The 23986-nt window shown below is 39.4% G+C and overlaps 1 protein-coding gene across 3 annotated transcripts in view; it reads left to right on the top strand.

The window, feature by feature from the left end:
- LOC127788776 (ribonuclease II, chloroplastic/mitochondrial) overlaps nucleotides 1-23986 on the top strand; it is a 50739-nt gene that overhangs the window by 8335 nt on the left and 18418 nt on the right. The window contains exons 2-8 of one of the 3 annotated variants that reach the window (XM_052317387.1): nucleotides 6420-6579; nucleotides 6712-6825; nucleotides 6955-7032; nucleotides 7101-7232; nucleotides 8039-8260; nucleotides 8435-8617; nucleotides 12056-13334. In XM_052317387.1, the coding sequence (XP_052173347.1) occupies nucleotides 6420-6579; nucleotides 6712-6825; nucleotides 6955-7032; nucleotides 7101-7232; nucleotides 8039-8260; nucleotides 8435-8617; nucleotides 12056-12859 (1693 nt within the window). In that variant the 3' untranslated portion in view covers nucleotides 12860-13334. Of the gene's footprint in view, nucleotides 1-6419; nucleotides 6580-6711; nucleotides 6826-6954; nucleotides 7033-7100; nucleotides 7233-8038; nucleotides 8261-8434; nucleotides 8618-12055; nucleotides 13335-23986 lie in introns of those variants that run through there. The other 2 variants (XM_052317385.1, XM_052317386.1) reach the window with 2 other exon arrangements.

The following is a 23986-nucleotide window of genomic DNA, read 5'->3' as shown; positions in this document are numbered from 1 at the left end:
CTATTCATCTCCCCAAGTCGGATACACTTCTAAATTTCACAACAATCTCCTATCAATACTTGAACCTTGATCGGTTATTAACTTACCAGAATCATAGCTGAATCTGATTTTGCCTTCAAAATCTACCCGGGTTCACTATCGGAACTCTCATGACCAACGTCGAATTCAATTCCTGAGCCGAAATGCTTGCTCAGCTTCGCCTCCTTGTTCAATTGACGCTACTCCGGCTCGTTGGAAATTGTCCAGCACAGAGAAACAGCCTCTTAGATATTGCTGCTATCTATTTCGACAGCCGAATTCCAACTTCGAAAATACCACCTGCTTCCCTCTCAAGATTCGAACAGGAGGGCCCAGATTCACATGCGACAATTGCCTCACATCAGCATCGGAAATCACCAGATCCTGCTTCTCCCTTCGATTCCAAATAATAATTACCAAAATTATTGGCTGAGGGTCACTCACCTGTTGCGCCTTCCAAGTTAGAACTGAGGGGGCTTGCTTGCTTGGAGATTAACACCTTCCAACGCCTAACCACCTTCCAGATCTCCAGAGTCGCTGGGTCGCCTTAAAGTTTTCTCAATCTGGACCTAATCACGTGTCACAACTCAAGGATAGTTAGAAGGGTATTATTGTAATAAGGTTGTAGTAGTTAGTAGGAGGTATTTTGTGAGTTGTTAGGAGCACATGGATGCTATTTTCCAGATTTCATTTACTATTGAATAGCCTATAAATAGGCCCTAATATGTAGAGAAAGGCATGTTGATGAATGAAGTGGATTTTATCTCCCTAATTCTCTCTCTCATTTCCTCTCTAACCTCTCCCCCTCTCTCTCTTTGGTTTCTCTCTCCCTCCTTTAATTCTATCATCCAGTTTCTTCCCCAAATTCCAATCACAACTTTAGGTAACCCTAGGAATGTGAGAAATGGTATCAGAGCCAATCCTTCCTTAGTTGTGATTTCAATGTGATTTCAATCAAACTCTGGTGAAGACGAGGCTAAGGTGATTTCAGAAATCTGTAATTCATGCACGTTCAAGCAACAATTGTGTCCGGAGAACTAGCATGCAATTTAGTTCAGAATTGAGATTTGGATCTGTTCGATTTGAGAGGTGAAGCGGAATTCAGATTGATCTTAGAAGGCGAATCTTATTGGCTGCGTTAGAATCGTTAAACGGAGGAGGGCGACTCGAATTGGTGTTGAGATTCGGCGGATTTCGAGTGATTTGAGATCAGGCGAGTGACTCGGAATTGACGTGTGTTGAATCACAGAAGAAGTGACGAAGTGTGGCGAAGCAAACATGAGCATGACAATGTCTAAACTATCACATTTCCAATGGAAACGAAAATCATCCGCATGCGAGTGATAGGCGACAATACCGTGGAGAACTTGCATGACAAAGACAAAGAGATAGGGGGACAGAGGATCCCCTTGCTTGAGGCCCCCACCACCTGGGAAAAAACCATGGAGCATCCCATTAACCTTAATTGAAAAACGGGTCGTAGTCACACATGCCTTAATCCAAGAGATAGGGAATTCATACGGTGAAGAACACAAAGAAGGAAATCCCAATCAACCGAGTCATAAGCCTTACTAATGTCAACCTTAAGAGCACATCTGGCAAGACCCTTCGGGATGTGGTACCGATGCAACAACTCCTGCGCCATCAAGATATTGTCGCCAATTAACCGACCAGGCACAAAGGCGGTCTGGGAGACATCAACCAATTGGGGTAACAGAGGCTTAATTCGATTGGCAATAATTTTGGAGATGACCTTATAGGTAACATTACAACAAGAAATCGGACGGAACTGACTAGGAGACTCCGAGTGGGGAACCTTAGGCACAAGGCTGATAATAGTAGCATTGATCTCACCCAATAACTTGCCCAACTAGAAAAAACTAGAAACAACTGCAATAAAATCCTCCCCAACAATATCCCAGGCATGACGAAAAAATTTGACAGTGAAACCGTCACGCCCAAGGGCTTTATCATCCCCCATCGAGAAACAAAGTCGCTTCAAATTGATCAACTTCGCTTCAATTCACCTAGGCCTGTGTCCACTTCATACCCATTCACCGACCCTGATTTGTCCGAATTCACTTGAACCATTCACCGACCCTGATTTGTCCGAATTCACCTGAAATTTGGAATTGTATTGGTTCCGTTTGGACTTAGATCGGAAAGCTGCATACGCTATTTTGACTCACAGCGAAGGAACAACCTCCTCTTGCTATGACTCAATTAGTCCTGTGTCGACACTTGATCACCTTCGTTGTGGCTTCCTAAGCACTGGAAATCGCCTGGCTCATCAGAATGTGCTTCCAGTGACCAATTTACAGTGATCGAACTACTGGTTTCGTCGGAATCTCAGCTGAGAATCGTCGGCTTTGATACCAAATGTCACGACCCTAGGGTTTAGCTAGGGTCTAGGAAGGAAATTGGAAGAATTTAGGAGAAAAATAGAGAAGAATTGGAGGGAGAGATAGAACTGTAACAGAGAGAATTGGGGGGAAAGAGAAGAAGAACCGAGGGAGAGTTTGGAGAATTAAGAGAGAATAGAATTTCAATTCATTCGTTAACATCAACATGATCCCCCACTTCCTACAAGTAGCCTTTTATAGGCATCAACTAGCATCTAACTAAAAGTATATTCTAGAATAACAGCCCCATGTGCTGTAACAGAATTACAAACTAGCTCCTAACCAACAATGGGGACTACCTACAATCTTGCCCCTCTAATGTCCCTTGGGTCGTGACAACATTGAGGAATTCTATTGTGACGTGTGTGAACTTGCAAAACATAAAAGGGTTTCCTTCCCTCTTACAAATAAAATAAGTTCTCTTCCATTTACTCTAGTTCACAGTGATGTATGGGGTCCCTCAACTGTTCCTAATATATTTGGAGCTCTATGGTTTGTCTCCTTTGTTGATGATTGCACTCGTGTGGTTTGGCTATACCTTTTGAAAGCTAAATTTGAAGTCTGCACCATTTTTCCAATCTTCTACAATATGGTCAAAAATCAATTTGGAGTTGACATAAAAAGATTTCGTCCTGATAATGCTGAAGACTATTTCAATTAGTCTTTGTCCTTCTTCTTTCATGAAAAGGGAATAATTCATGAGTCTTTTTGTGTTCATACCCCCGTAGCAAAATGGGGTGGTTGAGAGAAAGAATAGTCACCTTTTAACTGTTACACGAGCTCTCCTATTTCAAAACAATGTCCCAATACAATATTGGGGAGAAGCTATTTGGACAACCACTTATCTTATCAACCGGCTACCCTCAAGGAGTCTTGATTCTCATAGTCCAATTTAACCTCTAATGGTCTTAATCCCAAAGTTTTTGTTTGCCTCTCTTTTGTCCATATACACACTTCACAGAGAGGAAAACTTGATCCTCGGGCCCTCAAATGCATCTTTTTTGGGTATTCTTCTACTCAAAGGGCTATAAGTGTTATTATCCACCTACCAAGAAGTTTTTTTGTCTCAGCTGATGTTACCTTTGTGGAAGATATATCCTATTTTGATCGTCCTTATCTTCAGGGGGAGACTTCCTTCTTGGAAGACATGGACAAAGATCTATTTCTTCTTGACTTTTCTTCTTCTTCACTTCCTTTAGTCTCTAATTCAAAGGACTCACAGGGCATGACACAGGGGGAGCAACCACCAACTTCTTCTTGTCCACTACAGGTGTATTCAAGAAAAAAAGCACTAGCTCCTCAACCTATGCAGGATACATCATCTGAGTTGGATCCTGGTCTTGCTATTCCCACTCTCGGAGTTGAACCTATCACTAAACTTGCAACTGACCCTAATCCAAATGACCTTGATGAACCTGATCCCAATGATCTTGATCTTCCTATTGCCATTAAGAAGGGAACAATAACCTTGTACCAAACACCCTCTACACTTGTTCATGTCTTATACAAACGTGCCTTCTAAACACAAAGCTTTCCTCACCAGCCTAAACACAATTCCCATTCCTAAGACTTTTTCTGAAGCAATAGGCAATGAGAACTGGAAGAATGCCATGGAGGTAGAGATGGCAGCACTGGAGGAAAATCAAACGTGGGAGTTTGTGAAATTACTAAAAGGGAAAAAGCTGGTAGGATGCAAATGGATGTTTACTGTGAAGTATAGATCAGATGGGTCATTAGAAAGGCATAAAGCAAGGTTGGTTACTAAGGGATATACACAGACATATGGAGTAGATTATCTTGAGACATTTGCTCCAGTGGCAAAAATGAACATTGTAAGGGTGCTATTGTCTTTGGTTGCTAACTTAGGTTGGAAATTGTAACAGATGTCAAGAATGCATTCTTACATGTGACTTAGAGAAGGAGAGTACCTCCTGGGTTTGGATCAAAGATAAGGGAAGATGTGGTATTTAGGTTGGAAAATGCTCTATATGGATTGAAACAGTTACCAAGAGTATGGTTTGATCGGTTCACTAAAGTCATGCTTGGTATGGGATACAAATAGAGTCAAGGTGATCACACCTTGTTTGTACAACACTTGGCCACAGGGGGAGTGACTACATTGCTGGTATATGTGGATGATATTGTAGTAACTGGTAATGATATGGAAGGAATGGAAACTTTGAGAGGTTGCTTGGTCAAGGAGTTTGAGATTAAAGAACTCGGCATATTAAATTATTTTTTTGGGTACTGAGGTAGCTCACTCTAAGTAGGGAATCTTTATATCTCAACAGAAATACATACTTGACTTGTTGACTGAAACTGGTATGTTGGGAAGTAGGGCTGTTGATACACCCATTGAACCTAATCATCGGCTAGGAGATGTCTCAAAAGATGGTGCAGTGGATAAAGGGTCCTATCAAAGGCTAGTTGGAAGGTTTATTTACCTCACATACATGGTCTGACATTGCTTATACAGTGAGTGTGGCTAACTAGTTCATGTATAATCCTAAGGAAACTCACCTAAAAGCAATGTATAGGATTCTACATTATTTAAAGGGGCCACCCGATAAAGGCATATTGTTTAGGGAGGGGGGGGGGGGGGGGGGGCTGTCTCTTGAGGTCTATACTGATGCTGATTACGTAGAGTCAATTGTTGATAGAAGATTAACATCAGGGTATTGCACATTTCTAGGAGGTAATCTTGAGATTTGGAGAAGTAAGAAACATAGTATTGTAGCCAGGTTAAGTGATGAAGCAGAGTTCAGATCAATGGCACTAAGAATATGTGAATTACTTTGGATCAAGATACTCTTGGAAGACCTAAAAATCAAGTGGAAAGCACCTATAAGACTCTACTATGATAATAAGTTAGCTATTAACATTGCTCATAATTTGGTACAGCATGACCGGACAAAACATGTTGAAGTGGATAGATATTTCATAAAGGAAAAGCTAGATAGTGGCTTGATTTGCTCCCCATTTGTGTCTATTGGTGATCAACTTGCAGATATTGTTACAAAAGGACTTCCTAGCCTTGTGTGTCAAAGATTATTGAGCAAGATTGGAATGCAAGACATTTGCTCACAATCTTCAGGAGGAGTGTTAAAAGATACCGAGATTCATATTCATATATGCCCGAGTTCTATGTGTCCATATCTCCATTGCTTTTCCTTGGAGATCCTATCTTGACCACATCTTTCCAGTTATATTCTAGGTTGTTTGTGTTTCCTAATTTTAGTAAGATATAATTAGGCAATTGCCTAACTTAGAGATTAGTTTTCTTCATTGATTTGTATACAGTCATGTAATTCTACCCTAAGGAATAATATCGGATGTTTGGTTCCTTTTGACACCATTTGACTTTAAACTAATCTAGAATGTGTCATTGGTGATCTAATGGGGAGAGACTGAAATGGAAATGATTTCTCGTGAAGTGACTTCTTTCCCCATATCTCATAATATCCTTATTAATGTGCTAATTTCTGATTAATTTTGGAAGCATGCTACTCAAATTTGCACTTGGCATCATTAAATTATCAAATGAGAAATAACAAATTTTCTGTTGGGGAAGGGCATGCCTTTGCTTATCAAAAAAGATAAAGCATGTCCCTATTTGCCACTTGAATGAAAGAAAAATATGAGTTACTAACCAATATCATTCCCTACATATGAATTTAAGTAATATATACATCCTAAATCTGGCAGAGGCATAACAAACTTTCTGTTGATAAAGGAAGGATGTGCCTATTGCTTATCGAAAAAGATAAAGGGCATCCCTACATTGTCACTTCAAATGGAAACAAATTATGATTTTCTGACTAATGTCATTGCTTGCATTTGAATCTAAATAAAATATACATCCTATACTGGGGATGATGTAGAGTGATAATATGAAGGACTGTTTCCTTTGGATCAAATCCCTATGCAACTATTTCCCCCCAGTTATGATTTCTAACTGCTATCTTTCTTTGTGCCACATATTTTATTTAATAATTGCAGAGTGGGACTAACAAACAGTGGGGAGCTTTTGGAAGATAAACTTGAAAGGAAAGCATTGCAAAAAGGGTTACTGCTGGAGTTCAAGAAAGATTCCGAAAGGGTATTGCTTGCAGTTGCTCAGAGACCTGATGGCAAGAAAAACTGGATGGTCTCCGATCAGGTTGTGGTGAAAACAACTAATGCACTCGTTTAATAGGTTGCTAGGTGTTGGAATCCATTGTTTGTTTCATCAATGATTTAACAACTGGGTGCTTTTCTACTTAGACTGTTTGCCTGGTCTTGTATGATGCAGAATGGTGTCACAACCTCAATTAAACCACAACAAGTAACTTTTATTGTTCCTGGTGCTGAAAATTTTGACCACAAAGAAATATCAGATTTTATCGAGAAAGCTCAAAATAATTTGGTGCGTTAAGGTCTAATATACAGTTCATTTTCTTGTCCCAAGAAAAGGGATGCTTGAACCTCTATTATGAACATTCTCTTTTGTGGTCAGAATAATAGATAATTTTGTTGTTGTTGTATTATGGTGTAGGATCCTTCATTGCTTGAGTATGCCTGGGTTGAGCTTCTTGAAAAGAATAAGTCAGTAACAGTTATGGACTTAGCTGAGGTATGTTCTTAATAGGCGTCACATTTATATCTTCTTGTTCTTCTAATGACCTTAGCTCATTCTAACAGATGATTTTTGGTAGTGCGGAGCCTCTTGAGAGCTATTGTGCTCATCTTTTGCTCTCGAAAGATGAAATTTACTTCACTGTCCTAGAAAGCAAAGGTTCATTTTCTTTTTATGGGCCTCGGCCTGCCTCTCAGGTATGTGATTTATGTTTTGGTTCTCCTGTCTGTTTAAAAAATGGTTCACATGGAAATGAAGAGTTGGTCCACCTTGGACCTTGGATTTATTTGTATCAGTATCCTTATAGTTGCTGATTTGTGTGGCAAGTAGCCTGGTTTGGTATAATGTATTGGATAATTTTGTTTTCTAATTTGGAAATGTTACCATTATTTCTCCTTCAAAAACATTTTCAAGTGGATATTATCATGTGTGAACAATGTTTGTTAGTTTTCTGATTTGGTCTGGTCTGGAAATGGTGAATTTCATTGGAGAATTAGCAATTATTTAGTTTCCCATTTGAGTAGCATTCAGAATGAATTAGATCATTTCAACATTTAATGTATTAGTGTTTCACACATAATGCGGTTCTTATTTGGTTAAGTTCACCCTTGGTTATGGCTTTTTGGATCTAATTGTATGGCTAATATTGTACCCCATGTTCTGCTAATGCAAAGTTTATTTATTTATTATTATTATTATTATTATTATTATTTTTTTTTTTTTGGGGGGGGGGGGGTGTTATGATTGAAGTCTCTGTTCAAATTGCTTCGTCTTCTATTTTGTAACTTGCAAGTTTATTAAAGATACTATAATAAGGCAAAGCTGAAACCCAAATGAATATGTTTGCCTTTTTTTTTGGTTATCCAGCAGTTAGATGATACTTTGATGTATGCTTGATGAGGACCATTCAATTTATTTATAACCAATGCATGATACTGTATATGTTATTGCTTTCTTGGTTAAAATGACTCTTAACTTGGAATTCCATCTTTTGGGAAACTAGGTTGAAGAACTTCTACGTAGAAAGCTTGCTAAGGAGACTGCTGAGAGGGAATTTGAGGAGTTTGTGCAGTTACTGAAGTCTGCCAAGTCGATGCCACCTCATGCTAAACCCTCCAAATCTTCATGGGAGGTTGAGGAAAATATACGCAACAGAATCAAATCTCTTGAAAATTATGCCATTGATGCTTGTGAAAATGGCGAGCAAAAGAAGACTGCTGGAATGGTACTTAGCTATGAATTTTGATATTGGTGTAACTGAAACTGATTTTACAGCGATAGGTCACAGAAGGGAATTAGTTGAGATATTTGGCGAGAATTTTTGAGATGCCATTGTTTATTTATTCATGCACATGCATCAACTGCAGACCTAATATAATATCTACTTCCTTCTTGTCAGATCCTGAGAGCACTGGGACTGTCAAAGACATCAGCTTCAGCATTAAATCTCCTAATAGTTATTGGATATTTTCCTGTACATGTCAATCTTGATCTACTAAAGTTCAACATTCGTACTGATCATTCAGATGAGATTATATCAGCTGCTGAATGTCTTCTGTCAGGGTCATCAGATCCAGATGAAGTAAGCTTGCTTTCTATTATTGGAAGATATCAGCATCTTGGTTACTATAGTGCTAGTTTAATTCTTGTGCAGTCAGAAGCAGTCCCTTATCATCATGCAAGAAATATATGAATAAGAATTAGTGGTATGAAATGTGAGATTCTCATTGCTATATGCAGATTTATTCAATGCATGATATTGTTTTTGGCTGATTATGTATTGCTTGCATAAAGTTCTTCCATTTCTCTTAAACCATGTCTTTTATATGTTTTTTTCTGGGACTCGGTGGGCTGAAATGCATATGCGTCTTTGTGCACATAATATTACATGGTCTTCTATTTTCTCTACTGTAACTGTGTTCATCATATATGACATGGGTTAGGTTTTGCAATATATTGGCCCTTTACCAAATTGGACAGTGGTTCAAGAAAAAGCTTGAATATGCTAGCCTCTTAGATGGAGTGGAAATTGAAATCTCCTCCCCCCATCCCCAACCCTAACCCCATCGGGTAATTTGAGTCATACCCCTAAATGTTCATAGTTTCTTGTTGAAACATCATACAGTATGTATTATATATAAACGTTTATATATAAATGTTTTTGACCATCCAATTTACCCATAACTTTAAAATGTGTATCCTAATATAGTTGTCAAAGGAGCCAGGCTTAGGCTCAATGCTTAGCTAAGGGCACCTCTTTGTTTGAGGTGCCCGCCTAAGTGCTAAGGTATGCCTCACCATGAGGTGCAAGGCACATGCCTTTTGCTCCCGTGTAATCTTTTTGTTGTTTTTTGATGGTGTAGAATCCTGGTTGCTTTGCTTTGTTTCCTAATTTAGGAACTGAGGAGGATTTTCTAATCCTATGGAATCATTGATGAAAGTCAACCTTCTTTTTTTTTTTTTTTTTAGTAGTCTCCTAAATTGTATTAGTGGGATAAAGACTAGATATGTTGTTATTGTTGTTGTAGTCTCCTAAATTGTATAGTTTTCTAAGCTGTATTTGAAGTTCTTACTTTTATATAATTGTACTACTCGGTCAAAGGAAGATAGTGAAGTTCATTATTCTCCAAATTCTTCATGGTATCAGAGCAGTTTAATCTGAAACATTGATCCTATCCGAATAAGCCACCATGGCTAGTGGAGGCGAGAACTTGGTTTTTGAAGTATTGTCCGGATCTAGAGGAGTACTAGCACCAATTCCTAGTCTTCCTGAAGGCCCTATTCTTTAGACTACTGGGCACAAGTTGAACGGTCAGAACTTCATCCAATGGTCGCAATCTATCATGCTATTCATTTGTGGGAGAGGCAAGGAGGATTACCTCACTGGACTTGCTGTACAACCTCAAGAAACCGATTCTACCTTCAAGATTTGGAAGGTAGAAAATAGTATGGTCATGCCATGACTGATAAATTCCAACATGAATGAAATAGATCAGAATTTATGTATTACAAAACAACAAAGGAAATATGGGGTGCAGTCAAGGAAACTTATTCCAATGTTGACAACACCTCGGAGATCTTTGGAATAAAAAGTGTGTTGCATGAGCTACGACAAAGCGAGCTGTTCGTGACAGACTACTTCAATGCCCTAACTCAACAATGGCAACAATTGGATATCCTTGAAGAAAAGGTCTGGGAGTGTTCAGAATATGGTAAATATTAGAATTATTAGCATAATTAGATATATTGCATATTGTTGTATGTGTTTTTATTTATTTATTTGTTGTAGCTATGTGTAATTAGGCTAAGCCCATAGGTTATTAGGCCCGTTGTGCCTATTATAAATAACACACTAAAAGACTAATCTCTTGGGTTTTTCTCTCATAATTGTTTTCTCACATGGTATCAGAGCTACTGGTGAGAAAAACCCTAGCTACCGCTACGTATCTTTTTCCAACAACCTTCAAACCCTAGTTTTCTCTCTTCATCGTCACTGTTCACGCTGGAACTGATCGTCGTTTGTTGGAACCGACCCTACTCTAGGTTTCGTCGCCTTAAAGCTGAATTGCTGTAGGAAAATCGTAGCCGCCAGAGCTCCCATGCGCCCTTGTACACCCCCATGCGCAGGTGCATCCGCCGGCCATTTTCTCCTGGCTTCTCCAGATCAGCTCGTTTTCCTTCCCTAGGCCTATTCCCAGTGTCAAATTCTCGCTATGTCTGACCTCAGTGATGTAGTTTCTGTTGGTGCTACTTCCGCAACCGCACGTGTTGCCCCTGCTGCCTCTTAGTCCTTTACTGTCCCTAATCTCGGAAGAGCCAATATCACCACTATCAAGTTGATAGGATCTGCTAATTATCTCTCACGGGTAGCCTCTGTCAAAATATGGTTCAAAAGGCAAGGCCAAGCCGATCATCTTACCACAAAGGCTGAAAGTGTGCCGGAAGCCAATCGGGCTAGATGGGAACAAGTTGATACCCAATTATGCATCCTCCTATGGCAGTCTATTGATCCATCCATCATGCAGCTCTTTCGCTCATTTGAAACTTGTGTTGACATGTGGAAGGAAGCTGAAGAATATTATATGAATGACATCCAACGTTTGTACACTATGGTCTCTAATATTAAGAATCTGAAGCAAGAGTCGTCCATGGAATCTTATTTGAGACAGGTTCGGGCTCTCATGCAAGAATTTGATGCTCTTCTTCCCATTTCTACAACTAAGACAGAACAGGTTGCTCAAAGAGAGAAGTTTTTTATGGTTATTGCTCTTTCCGGTCTAAAACAGAATTTGATGCCATCAGGCATCAAATCTTGACCAGCTCCACTAATCCTACCATGAAGGACTCTTTTAAAAGGTTGCTGAACATGATCGATGCACATGGTATGTCCTCTTCTTCTCATGTTGTTCCTCCAGCCGAATCTTTAGCCCTTGTGTCTCAAGCTTCTCACTCAGGAAGAAATAGAGGCCATAATAATAATCGGCCACGTCCACAGTGCACCTTTTGTAAGAAACTAGATCATCTTGAGGACAAGTGTTGGAAGAAACATGGTCGGCCAGCTGCTCTGCCTACATCATCTACCTGTGTAGCTCATGCATTCCAGAGTGATCTTAGTTCTGCCCAATTTGCACTGGGTTCACAATTGATACCTATGTTTGCAGCTAAGTATGATGTCTTTTTGAAGTTTCAGGCCACCCAGCAGTCTCATCCTGGTAATCCCGTTGCTTGCATTGCTAAAAGCCCATCTCTTGGTCCTTGGATTATAGATTTTGACGCCACTGATCATATGTGTGGTAATCAACTTTTTTTCTCTTCACTTACTTATTCTGATACAGTTACCCTGGCTGATAGCACCAAAACTGCAGTTAAAGGGATAGGCCAAACCACACCCACTTTGTCTTTATCTTTAAATTCGGTTTTTTATGTCCCTGACAATCTTTTCAATTTGATTTCAGTTAGCCAGCTTACTAAAACATTTAATTGCTCAGTCATTTTCACTCTTACCTCTGTTTGTGTACAGGACCAGGGTACGGGGCGGACGATTGGCGTCGGGTGTGAGTTACAGGGTCACTATCATCTTGCTATGCTGATGGCTTGCACCAGTGCTGCTTCCCTAAATCTTCTCCACTCTCGTCTTGGTCATTCCAGCCTTTCCAAATTGAAGAAATTAGTTCCTAGTTTGTCATCGTTGTTTATTTTTGATTGTGAGTCATGTCAGCGTGGTAAACACGCACGTAGTTCTTTTTCTAGTTGTGTCAATAATAGGGTTGAGGCTCCATTTTCTCTTGTGCAATCTGATGTATGGGGGCCTAGTCGTGTCAATTCTACTCATGGTTTCTCATATTTTGTTACTTTCATTCATAACTTTTCTCGCTGCACTTGGTTGTTTCTCATGAAGAGTCGGTCTGAGTTGTTTTCTGTCTTTCAGACATTCACTGCTGAAATAAAAACACAGTTTGAAGTTTCTATACGTACTTTACGTAGTGATAATGCTCATGAGTACTTTTCTTCTCAATTTACTACTTTCATAACTACTCGTGGCATTCTGCATCAATCTTCTTGTCCTTATATACCTCAACAAAATGGTGTTGCTGAGCGTAAAAATCGCCATCTCATTGAAATTGCACGAACACTACTTTTACATGCCAATCTTCCCACCAAATTCTGGGGAGATGCTGTTCTTACTGCGTGTTATCTAATCAATCGCATGCCATCTTCAGTGTTAAAGGACAACATTCCTCACTCTCTTTTGTTCCCCTCCCAGCCCTTTTATTCTGTTCCCCTTCGTGTATTTGGATGTATCTGTTTTATGCATTCCTTTTGATCGGGACAGGATAAACTTGTTGCCAAATCCTTGAAGTGTATTTTCCTCGGTTACTCCCGGTTGCAGAAAGGTTATAAGTGTTACTCTCATGAGTTGAACTGCTATCTTATGTCTGCTGACGTCACATTTTTTGAACAACAGTTTTTCTTCTCGGTTGCTCAGCCTGATTCACAGCGTCTTGACCATGTATTGCCTATTCCTTCTCTCCCGTTGCCCTTATCAGCTCCGTCTATCTCCTCGGTGGACCCTCCACTTCCATCTTTCGGTCCGCACTCCCCGGATCCTCCACTTCTTACTTATCACCGTCGTCCTCATCTTGCTCTTGGCACCGGCATTCCTCTTGACTGCGACTCTCCTGACTCACTCTCCCCGTCAGTGGTCACTCCTGCCATGGATCCTGAGCCCGATAGCCTTCCTATTGCACTCCGTAAAGGTACACGGTTTACTTGCAATCCACATCCTCTTTATAACTTTTTGTGTTATGACCGTTTGTCACCTGCTTATAGTGCTTTTGTTTCGAGCCTTTCTTCTGTTTCTATTACTAAAACCCATAGTTGTTAAAGGCGCGCCTAGGCGCAAGGCGCCAGTTCAATGCCTCGCCTGGGCCGAGGCGATTTCAGTGAGGCGCTCGCCTTGCATGGTGAGGCGCCGAGGCGAGAGGCGTGAGGCGCGCCTCATGAAACCTAGGTTTAATTAAAACCTAGGCAACTCAATTCCCCCCCTCTTCTCAATTCTAGCATGTATGCATTACAAATATACATTACAACATATTTACATTTACTTTTATTTATATTTTACCTTCTATTTACTTTAATACATAAATGTAAATAAGAAAGTACCCCCTAGTTGGATTCAATAAAAATATCTAAAAAATCAAAATCCATAGCAATAAGAAAATAGAATTTTGGTTTTAGCACAAACTCAGAATTTAACGATTTTACCACCCCCAAAATACATACTTACTATTTCTTGAAAAATTCATTAAAAATCATTTTAACAACAATGAATATTAGCTATTAAAATACCGGGAGATAGTTTTTTAAAATGAAAACATTTTCTTATATGTCTTCTTATAATGCGCTAATTTTTCAGACTTAGAAAAATATCATTTTTTAAAATGAAAACATTTTTTTGATTGTGGACTTATAGTGTTTATTGATTGTGGAGAGTACTAAAACTTGTCCAAAATGTCCTTCATCAGTAAAACAAGAAATTGGAGAGTACATGCAAAAAAAGAAGAATTATAGGGATGAGCGAAATATGGCACCGTTAGATGATGAAGGGGTGATTGAAGGGGATGATGAAGATATTGACCTTGATGTTAATAATCTCCTTGATGATGATTTATTAAAACTTCTTTATTGATTGTGGACTTGTAGTGTTTATGTGTTTGTTTAGAACTTTGCATAATGATTGGTACTTGTTTGAGTTTGAGACTTTAAGTTTGAACTTTGATGATGTTTATAGTTTAGAATTTGCATAATGAATGAATCAACTTTGATGATGTTAGTTTAGAATTTGAAGATAATGAATCATTAATGATATGCATGTGTTATTATTGATAATTTAATAGTTTTTATGATTTTACAAGATTTTGAGTTTTTTTTTTCTAAAAGGTGCGCCTCGCTTCGCAAAGGCGCGCCTTGCGCCTCAGGCTCTAGGACCCTTTGCGCCTTGCTGCGCATCGTGCCTTTCAGAACTATGCTAAAACCATAGGTGAAGCCATGTCCCATCTTGGTTGGCGCTAGGCTATGTTAGATGAGATGAGTGCTTTGCATTCTTTTGGCACTTGGGATTTGGTGCCTTTGCCACCAGGAAAGACTCCTGTTGGTTGTTGGTGGGTGTTAACCCCTAAAGTGGGCCCCAATGGAAAGGTGGAATGTCTTAAAGCCCGCTTGGTTGTCAAAGGCTTTACACAGATCTATGGACTGGATTATAGTGATACTTTCTCTTTAGTTGCTAAAATGACATCTATTCGCTTATTTCTCTCTATGGCCACCACGCGTCATTGGCCGCTCTATCAATTGGACATTAAGAATGCCTTTCTTCACGGTGATTTGCAAGAGGAGGTTTATATGGAGCAACCACCTGGTTTTGTTGCTCAGGGGGAGTCCAATGTAGTCTGCAAACTCAAGAAGTCTCTCTATGACCTAAAACAATCTCCATGAGCGTGGTTCGGCAGGTTCAACACTGTGGTTCAAACTTTTGGTCTCACTCGAAGTGAAGCTAATCATTTAGTTTTCTATCGATATTTTTCTTCTTTATGTATCTACCTCGTTGTTTATGTAGATGACATTGTTATTATAGGGAACGATCAGATTGGTATACAAAATCTAAAAGAACATCTCCATCAACACTTTCAGACTGAAGACCTAGGCAAATTCTGGTATTTCTTAGGTATTGAAGTTGCTCAATCAAGAGATGGGATCTCAATCTCTCAGAGGAAGTATGCACTTGACATCTTAGAAGAAATTGGTATGGTGAACTGCAAATCGATTGACACCCCAATGGACCCAAATGTCAAACTCTTGCTGGGATAAGGGGAGTTTTACTCAAATCCTGGAAGGTATAGAAGATTGGTAGACAAACTGAACTATCTCACAGTTACTCGTCTCGACATTGCTTTTGTTGTGAGTGTGGTGAGTCAGTTTCTTAGTTCTCCATGTGATTCTCACTGGGATGCTGTTATCCAAATTCTGAGATATATCAAACGAGCATCGGGTAAAGGGCTACCCTATGAGGATAATGGGCACACAGATATTTGTTGTTATGCAGATGCAGATTGGGTCGACTCTCCTTCTAATCGTCGGTCTACCTCTGGATATTGTGTTCTTATGGGAGGAAATCTGATTTATTTGAAAAGTAAGAAACAGAATGTAGTAACTAGATCCAATGCAGAGGCAGAGTATCGGGCTATGGCTAATGCAACTTATGAGCTCATCTGGCTTAAGCAACTCTTGGAGGAACTCAAGTTTTGTGAAGTGTCCCTTATGAAGCTTGTTTGTGATAATCAGGTTGTCTTGCATATTGCTTCCAATCCAGTTTTCCATGAGCAGACTAAGCATATTAAAATCAACTGTCACTTTATTAGAGAAAAGTTGGTTGAAGGTGTTATTGTTATAGAGTTTGTTAACTCCAGTGATCAACTTGTCGATGTTTTCACCAAGTCTCTAAACGGTTCTCGGATAGAATATACCTGTAATAAGTTTGGTGCATATGATATCTATGCTCCAGCTTGAGGGAGAGTATTAGAATTATTAGTATAATTAGATATATTGTATATTATTGTATGTGTTTTTATTTATTTATTTGTTGTAACTATGTGTAATTAGGTTAAGCCCATAGGTTAAGCTTGTAGGTTATTAGGCCTGTTGTGCCTATTATAAATAACACACTAAGAGACTAATCTCTTAGGTTTTTCTCTCATAATTGTTTTCTCACAGTAAACAATACAAGAAAATTGTTGAAAAATACTAGGTCTACCGGTTCTTTCTCAGGCTCAACAAGAATCTACACGATGTGAGAGGAAGAATCCTAAGTATCAAGTGTAACACCCCGACTTCCAAGGCATTAATATATGCTAGGATTTTTTTTTTTTTTATATAAACATCAAACATAAACCGGCAATAAATCCTCAACATAACTTTTATTTAATAACACTTCCAAACATAGTAAATGAATGATACACTTTAAACATGAGCGGAAGTAAGATCAGAACCTGTAAGAAACCTCAAAAACATAACATATGTGGGTACATACAGATCGTTCACCCAACATAACATAATAAACAATACTAAAATCTAAACAATACATCTGAATAAAATAGATGGTCCTAGTCTCACATGGGACCCACAAAATTTCCAACACGATCATGCCTCGATCACTTCCTTGCCCTTCTGGCTGCTTGCCTCGCCTGAAACGTGGAATATTCTAGGGACATAATCCAATATCAGAAGATGAAATCTTCTAAGTGAGAGTTAGATAAACATGAATGAATGATGAATGATGCATGATGCATGGACATTTATAAACATATACCCATAATGTAACTTTTCAGGCCCACCAACCTGGCACGGAACCCTAGGCAGAATCCCAAACCTCTGCAGGATAAGCCTAACGTTGTTCCATTTATTGCCCTAGGGGAATTACGGCTACACTCTTAGGGTAACATTCCAACCCCATACACGAGTTTCAATATGACAAAAATATCGTGTCGTGCGTATATCATGTTTTCCCGTGCAATAGTATATGAACGAAAATGATCATAGCATATGAAAAATATCATGCATAAAAAGGAAATCATATCATATATGGGTTATAGGGACAAAATCACTCACCTTTTACAATTATCGGGATACCTCGAAAAATGTGCAAACCGCCTTGATTTGCGTGCGAACCTTGAAATTCGCACCAAATGTTTCACCTCACTTCCCAAAGCACCCTAGGCAAGATATTTGTTTAAATAATCAATAAAACCTATTTTCTTTTAATTTTCTTGCATTTTTCTCTATTTTTCTTCAATTTTTCTTTACTAATATTCCAAAATAAATACCTACACCTATTTTTCTCCAAATATTTTTACATAGGAAATTCTAAAATATTTTTCTAAGTAATATAAAAAAAATTGCAAAAAAAACCAAGCCCGCACGCGCTGGCGCGTGCTAGGGCGAGTGAGACTGGCACGTGGGGCCCACGCGCCAGTCATCCTTTCCTGCCACGGCTTGCTGGAAAAATGCAAAATTTATACCAAAATGAAGCTTATGCCAAGTCGATCACAATAGTACCTGAATGGGCTCGAAATGAGGTCGGAAAGTCGGTTAACGGAGAGCTTGAAGTCTCGGCCAGGCGGTCCACCTAGGGCTTCGGCGAGGCTTCGATTTGACTTCGTTTCTGCTCCGTTGCTCACCAAATGCTCCAGATATGACCTCCAACCTATGGGCAACAAAAGCCCTCTATCCTTGCCTCTTAATTCGTTCAAAATGACCCTCGATTTGAAGCTCCAAGTTCTAAAATTTTCTACTTCAAATGGCTTTATTTATAGGCGATAGGGAACCCCGATTTGCCTTTGGCCGCATTAACCATTGGCTTAGATGTTCTACCCTGCCCTAGATCTACCTGAAACAGCTCTCAAACAACCAAAAATCTCGAGTTGCAGAGCTTGATGTCGCGGCCAACTTCTTGGTCGGATTTCTCGAAAATCCGGCCACCCCGACGCCCAATGATGGCTCATGAGTGCTCCTACGAGATCCCCGACCATCCCTTGTGCTAGCCCATTGCCTAAAACGGCCGGTCGGAGACCGTGCATGCCACTGTCGGAAGCCATGGCCGAATTTTCCATTTTTTTCACTTTGGCCTTTCAGTTTCGTTTTTCCCACTTTGGTCCCTTTTTCACATACCCCTGGACTTTTGATTATTTTCATTGAGTCCCTTAAGTTCTAATCTTTCAACTTCCTCTTTGCAACTTTTGGAAAAAAATGTCATTTCGACCCTCCTCGGGCAACTTTGGAAAATTGCATTTAGGCCCGCTTCTCTGTTTCGGCTTTAAATCTACTCGTTTCTTCTTGAAACTTTTGAAGGGTTGTTCTACTCGATAAACCGAAGCTTCCCATAGCTTCCATCATCATTTCAGAAGTCTCCTACGAGAATTCGGTTTTGCAACTTAAATGGCAGCTGCATTTTTGCTGTACCGAAAATCGTTCCTGATTCCATTTCTTTCGGTCCTAATAATCATGCCTCAAGATGCTCGTTAGAGGTGTTCCTATTTCTTTAGACATTTAAGCTTTAGGGTACATTCGGTAAATTTTTCGGGCTTTTCAGATATCTAATTTTCCCGAATTTCTATTTTTCCTTTAAAATAATAACCCAAAATTCTTGGGTATTACATCAAGCCCCTTCCCAATGTCCAGGAAGCCTTCTCTGAAGTTCATTGGGAAGAAAGCTGGAAGAAAGTAATGCTAGGCACACATCATTCTCTCTCTCTCCTGTTGAAAACTTTGCATTGGCAATTCAAGGAGCTTAATCTAACCGTGACAAGTAGCAAAGGAATAAACCAGTATGCGAGCACTGTCGGAAAATCGGGCACACAAAGGACACATGCTGGAAGATACATGGCAAACCAGCAAATTGGAAGCCGGCACGAGAAAGAAAGGGTCGTGGAAACATGGTTGAGTCTCAAAAGTATTTCAGAGACCAACCCATTCAGCAAATAACAACTTGAACTCCTCCAAAAGATGCTACAACAAACCCCCCAGAGCACTTCTGCCCCCATGGGAATTGGTTCACTTGCCCAAAAAGGTAACTCCTTGCATGCATTAAGTGTCGAACGGGAAAATCCAAAATCTTGGATAGTTGACTTCGGGGCAACAGACCATATAACAAGAGATTTGTCTTTGTTTAGCTATTACAATCCTTGTCATGGTAACTAAACTATTCGTATAGCTGATGGATCTCTCTCTCAAGTAAAGGGCACAAGTTCTGTTATGATTTCTGGAAAAATTAACCTTGAATCTGTTCTTTATGCCTCTAACCTCAATTGTAACCTACTTTCGGTGAGCAAATTTACAAAAGGGAGAAACTGCATCACTAAATTCTCTTCCAACCTATGTGAATTTCAGGAATCAGGCTTGGAGAAGATGATTGGCAGTGCTAGGCTATGTGTAGGACTCTACCTACTTTTAGTCGAAGATGCCAGCAAACCCCAACCATCACGAAGACCATATATGGCGTTGGAACTCTAGCATTAATATTGATAGTCCAGTTATGTTGTGGCACTATCGATTAGGACATCCAAACTTTATGTATCTCATAAAATTGTTTCCTTCTTTATTCAATGAGAAAGCATCCTTTCAATGTGAGATTTGTCAACTTTCCAAGCATACTTGTGCCTCATATTCTAGCCTTCCTGACAAGTCTTCTCACCCTTTTTCCATGATACACAATGATATTTGGAGACCCCCTAGAATTCACAATATCATTGGTTCTAAATGGTTTCTCACATTCATTAAGACCATACTAGACTCTCATGGGTGTTCCTATTGAAAGAAAAATCAAAAGTTGGGAAAATCTTTGAGTTCTTTCACAACATGATTATTACTCAATTTCAAGCAAAAACATCCAAGTCCTCAAAACTAATCATGGAGGAGAATATTTCCATTCTACCCTTAGTGCCTATTTATCCAAACATGGTATTATCCACATAACTATGTTGACACTCCATGTTGGATGATGAGATTGGGTGTTCAAGTTTAAAAAGGAAGATAAGGTGGCTGGATAAGATAAGACTTCACGATTTAAAAGATAAGGCAATCTAGAAGATAAGATAAAGCTCCAAGATTCAAGGGAAAGATACAACTTGAAAGTAGAAGATAAATTCTAGCATTTCGAATATTAGTTACTGTTATCTAAATTTGAATTTATTCTTATTTTCTAGGAGATAGAATAGATATTTTGTACTTGTATAAATACTTCTACTCAGATTCAATAATATTCAAGTAAACTTTCAAGAATTTAGCTTATTTCATGGTATCAAAGCCAAGTGCCAGTAACCTAGATCTTAAGGTTGTCATGACCCTAAGGGTATTAGTTGTAATTGTTTCTTGTTTGTATTTTCCCTTAGTGTGTAGTGGTACTTAGTTGCTAGTTTGTTAGTTAGGTAATAATTGCACAGCCTATAAATAGGCTGTTGAATGGAGAATAGGGGCTATCGATTAATTGAATGAATCATTCTATTTTCTCTCTCTCTTATCTCTTCCTCTTTGTCCGTCCAAACCCTTTCCTTCCCTTCTCAACTTCTCCTTCTTTCTGTTCTGTTTGCTTCCCCATTTTGTTCTTCTTCTTCAAATTCCTCCAAAATCTCATTCTAAACCCTAGGAAACCATAGGGTCGTGACAATTTGTATCAGAGCCATTCAATCCTTGGCTGTGATTCTAGCAAATTGGGTGAAAATCTTAAGCAGTGAAATTAAGGTTTAATCCAACACAGCTAGCAGTGTCTGAAGTGATCGAGCTGTAAGGAAAATTGTAATTAAGCTGATTGATTTGGGGTTGTTAAATCCTGTTGCCAATTTAGCGAAGGAGAGTCCGACGAATTTTGGGTGTGTATCTTGCAACAACTATTAAATTGCAATAGAGCCGAATGAACGAAGGAGAATCGAGATTGGCCGATTGGTCTTAATGGTGATTAAAGGCGGCTTTCAGCAGAAGTTCGGGTAATTCCTGTTCGTCGTTTAAAGGCAAAACAGATCAGGCGAGCTCCTTTGATCAATTCTTGGTGGACTTGAAGGTGACATAATATGTCTGGGTGAGCAGGAACCCCAGCGATTGCAACTGGGATTCTAGCGAGAAGGAAGGTGCGAAGTGGACTCACAGATGCAAGAAGGAGCAATGATCAAGATTGTAAGAATCGGCTAACGAGACCATGCGATAGGGTTGTGACAAGATTGTGAGAGCAGGAGCAGCGATTAAGATTATCGGAATCGGCTAAGGAGACCGTGTGACAGGGCTGTGACAAGATTGTGAGAGCAGGAGCAGTGATCAAGATTGTCGAAATCGGGTAAGAAGACAATTGCAATAGGGTTGTGACAAAATTGCAAGATGGCTAAAGGAACCTGAATGAAGCAATTGGAATCAAGGATGGAGGCGTTGGAATTTGGCATGTCTTAGTCCCAAGAAGTTATGATCCAGAGCTGAGAGGATATTATGACTATCAAGGACAGTGTAAGGGAATTGGAGAAGAATAGAGATTCAGTAAAATAGTAAGGGTAGAAGATCAACAACATGTTTAACATGCTGGCAACACTGCCCAATTCCGTCTTCCGTTAGATTTCCCTCCAAGAACAAGGGGGGACTCGACCTTGATCTATGACAGCATTCTCCCTAGACCTAATGAAGGGCTAGAAGCAGAGGATTAGCTTGCTTTGGAGTGAGGCAATAAGGTAAAAGAACTTCTTTCCAAACTACTGTACATACGCCTATGCCCTGATTAGAAATTCCAATGTTTGAGGGGGTGAAACCATGGTGGTGGGTTTGCCATTGTGAAAGGTTTTTTGAATTCTACTGAATTCAAGAGGAACAACAGGTTACATTAGTAGCAGTCTATCTCAATGATACAAGTGATTCTTGGTATCAAGGGTGGGCGCAAGATAGGGGAAATACATTGAATTGGTCGAAATTTGTGGGAGAATTTTGTGACCAGTTTGGAGAAAGAAATATGTCAAACATGGTTGAAGAATTTAATAAATTGAAGCAGGAGGGTTCGGTGATTGACTACCAAGTGAAGTTTGAAGAATTGAGGGCGTTATTGAAGATGTTTCAGTTGAGTTTAACCGAGCATGGAAGGATTAACCTCCCACCAATCAGTAGTTGGAAGGAAACCCCGAGATTAACTCTAACCATTATACAGTCAAAAATTCTGTGCTAGAGTAGAGGAGGCAAATAGGATCGTGCTATAAATGTGAAGATAACTTCTGTTCAGGCCACCAATGCAAAAGACTGCTACTAAACATGGAAGGATTGGATGAAAAAGAGGAAGAAGAAAGAGAGGTTGTGTTTGAAGGAAGGGCTGAGGTAGAGGCGGAACATTCCAAGGCTGTAAACGCTGTTAGCCTTTTACTACTTAAAGGCAAAAGGCAAAAGAGGAAGAAGGAGAGAAGGTGGTAGCAAGTATTGAAAGTAGGGGTTGGTTGAACTGTAGCGTTGCTGTAAATTCTTGGGGATAAGAATTTTCTCATTTGGAGGGGAAATGTCATGTCCCCAAGGGCATTAGTTGTAATTGTTTCTTGTTTGTATTTTCCCTTTGTGTGTAGTGGTACTTAGTTGTTAGTTTGTTAGGTGGGTAATAACTGCATAGCCTATAAATAGGCTGTTGAATGGAGAATAGGGGCTATCGATTAATTGAATGAATCATTCTGTTTTCTTTCTCTCTTATCTCTTCCTCTCTGTCTGTCTAAACCCTTTCTTCCCTTCTCAACTTCTCCCTCTTTTTGTTCTATTTGCTTCCCCATTTTGTTCTTCTTCTTCAAATTCCTCCAAAATCCCATTCTAAACCCTAGGGTCGTGACAAGGGTCTAGGTTGTTTAAAAAATCATGGCTGAAACTCTGCTAAACCCAACCATAACCGAAGCTTCAGCCACGAGTTCTCCTAACCCTTATTCTCAGTCCAATTTTTCTACAAACCCTATTAATAACCATCCTCTGCAGATTACTCAACATAAATTGAATGGGAGTAATTTCAGAGAGGTTTCAATCTGTTTTGCTCGTGATTAAGGGGAAGGGAAAAGCTAGATACTTGACAGGAGCTATTCTACCTCGCCAAATACAATAGCAAATTATGGCATCTAAGAAGTAGAAAATTCAACTATTATGGCATGGCTTATCAACTCAATGAAGCCAAGGATCGATAAAACTTATCTCTTCTACAAGACTGCAAAAGAGATTTGGGATGCAGTCTAAGAAATGTACTCAGATTTGGAGAATACCTCTCAACGCTTTGAAATCAGGTCAGCCATTCGTACAACTAGACAAGGTAACCTTAATGTTACAGAATACTATAATGTTTTGATTGAGTTATGCCATGAGATGGATTTATTCTACACTATTAATTGGGAGTGTCCAGCTGATAGCACAAAATACACTAAAATGTTGGAAAATGGTCATGTTTTTATTTTCTCCATGGTCTTAACTCAGATATGGATGAAGTTCGTGGAAGATTATTAGGTACTAAACCCTTACCTACACTAAGAGAGGTGTTTGATGAGGTAAGGATGTCATGAACCTAGGGTTCATAATAGGTTTAGGAGGTAATTGGGGAGTTAGATTTGAAGAGATGGGAGGAAGTTAGGGAGAACAAAACAGAGAGGGAAAGAAAGAGAGAGATTAGAGAGAAATTGGAGAGAGATTGAGAGAATGCAAGAGAGAGAAATAAGAGATTTCAATTATCAATTCAAGCATGCCAAGAAACTCCTAACAACAGCCTTATATAGGCGTCATTGTCTTCTAACAGCCTAACCACTTGCTAACAATATATCCTACTAGTTATTATAAACCTATTACAAGATTACCCCCTTTATTATATTCCTATTACAACATTGACCCTCCTATACTCCTAGGTACATGACAATTCCCTCCGCCT

The sequence above is a fragment of the Diospyros lotus genome, chromosome 13, assembly GCF_014633365.1.
Source record: "Diospyros lotus cultivar Yz01 chromosome 13, ASM1463336v1, whole genome shotgun sequence".
NCBI lineage: Eukaryota > Viridiplantae > Streptophyta > Magnoliopsida > Ericales > Ebenaceae > Diospyros > Diospyros lotus.
This window is presented reverse-complemented; position numbering and strand designations above follow the sequence as displayed.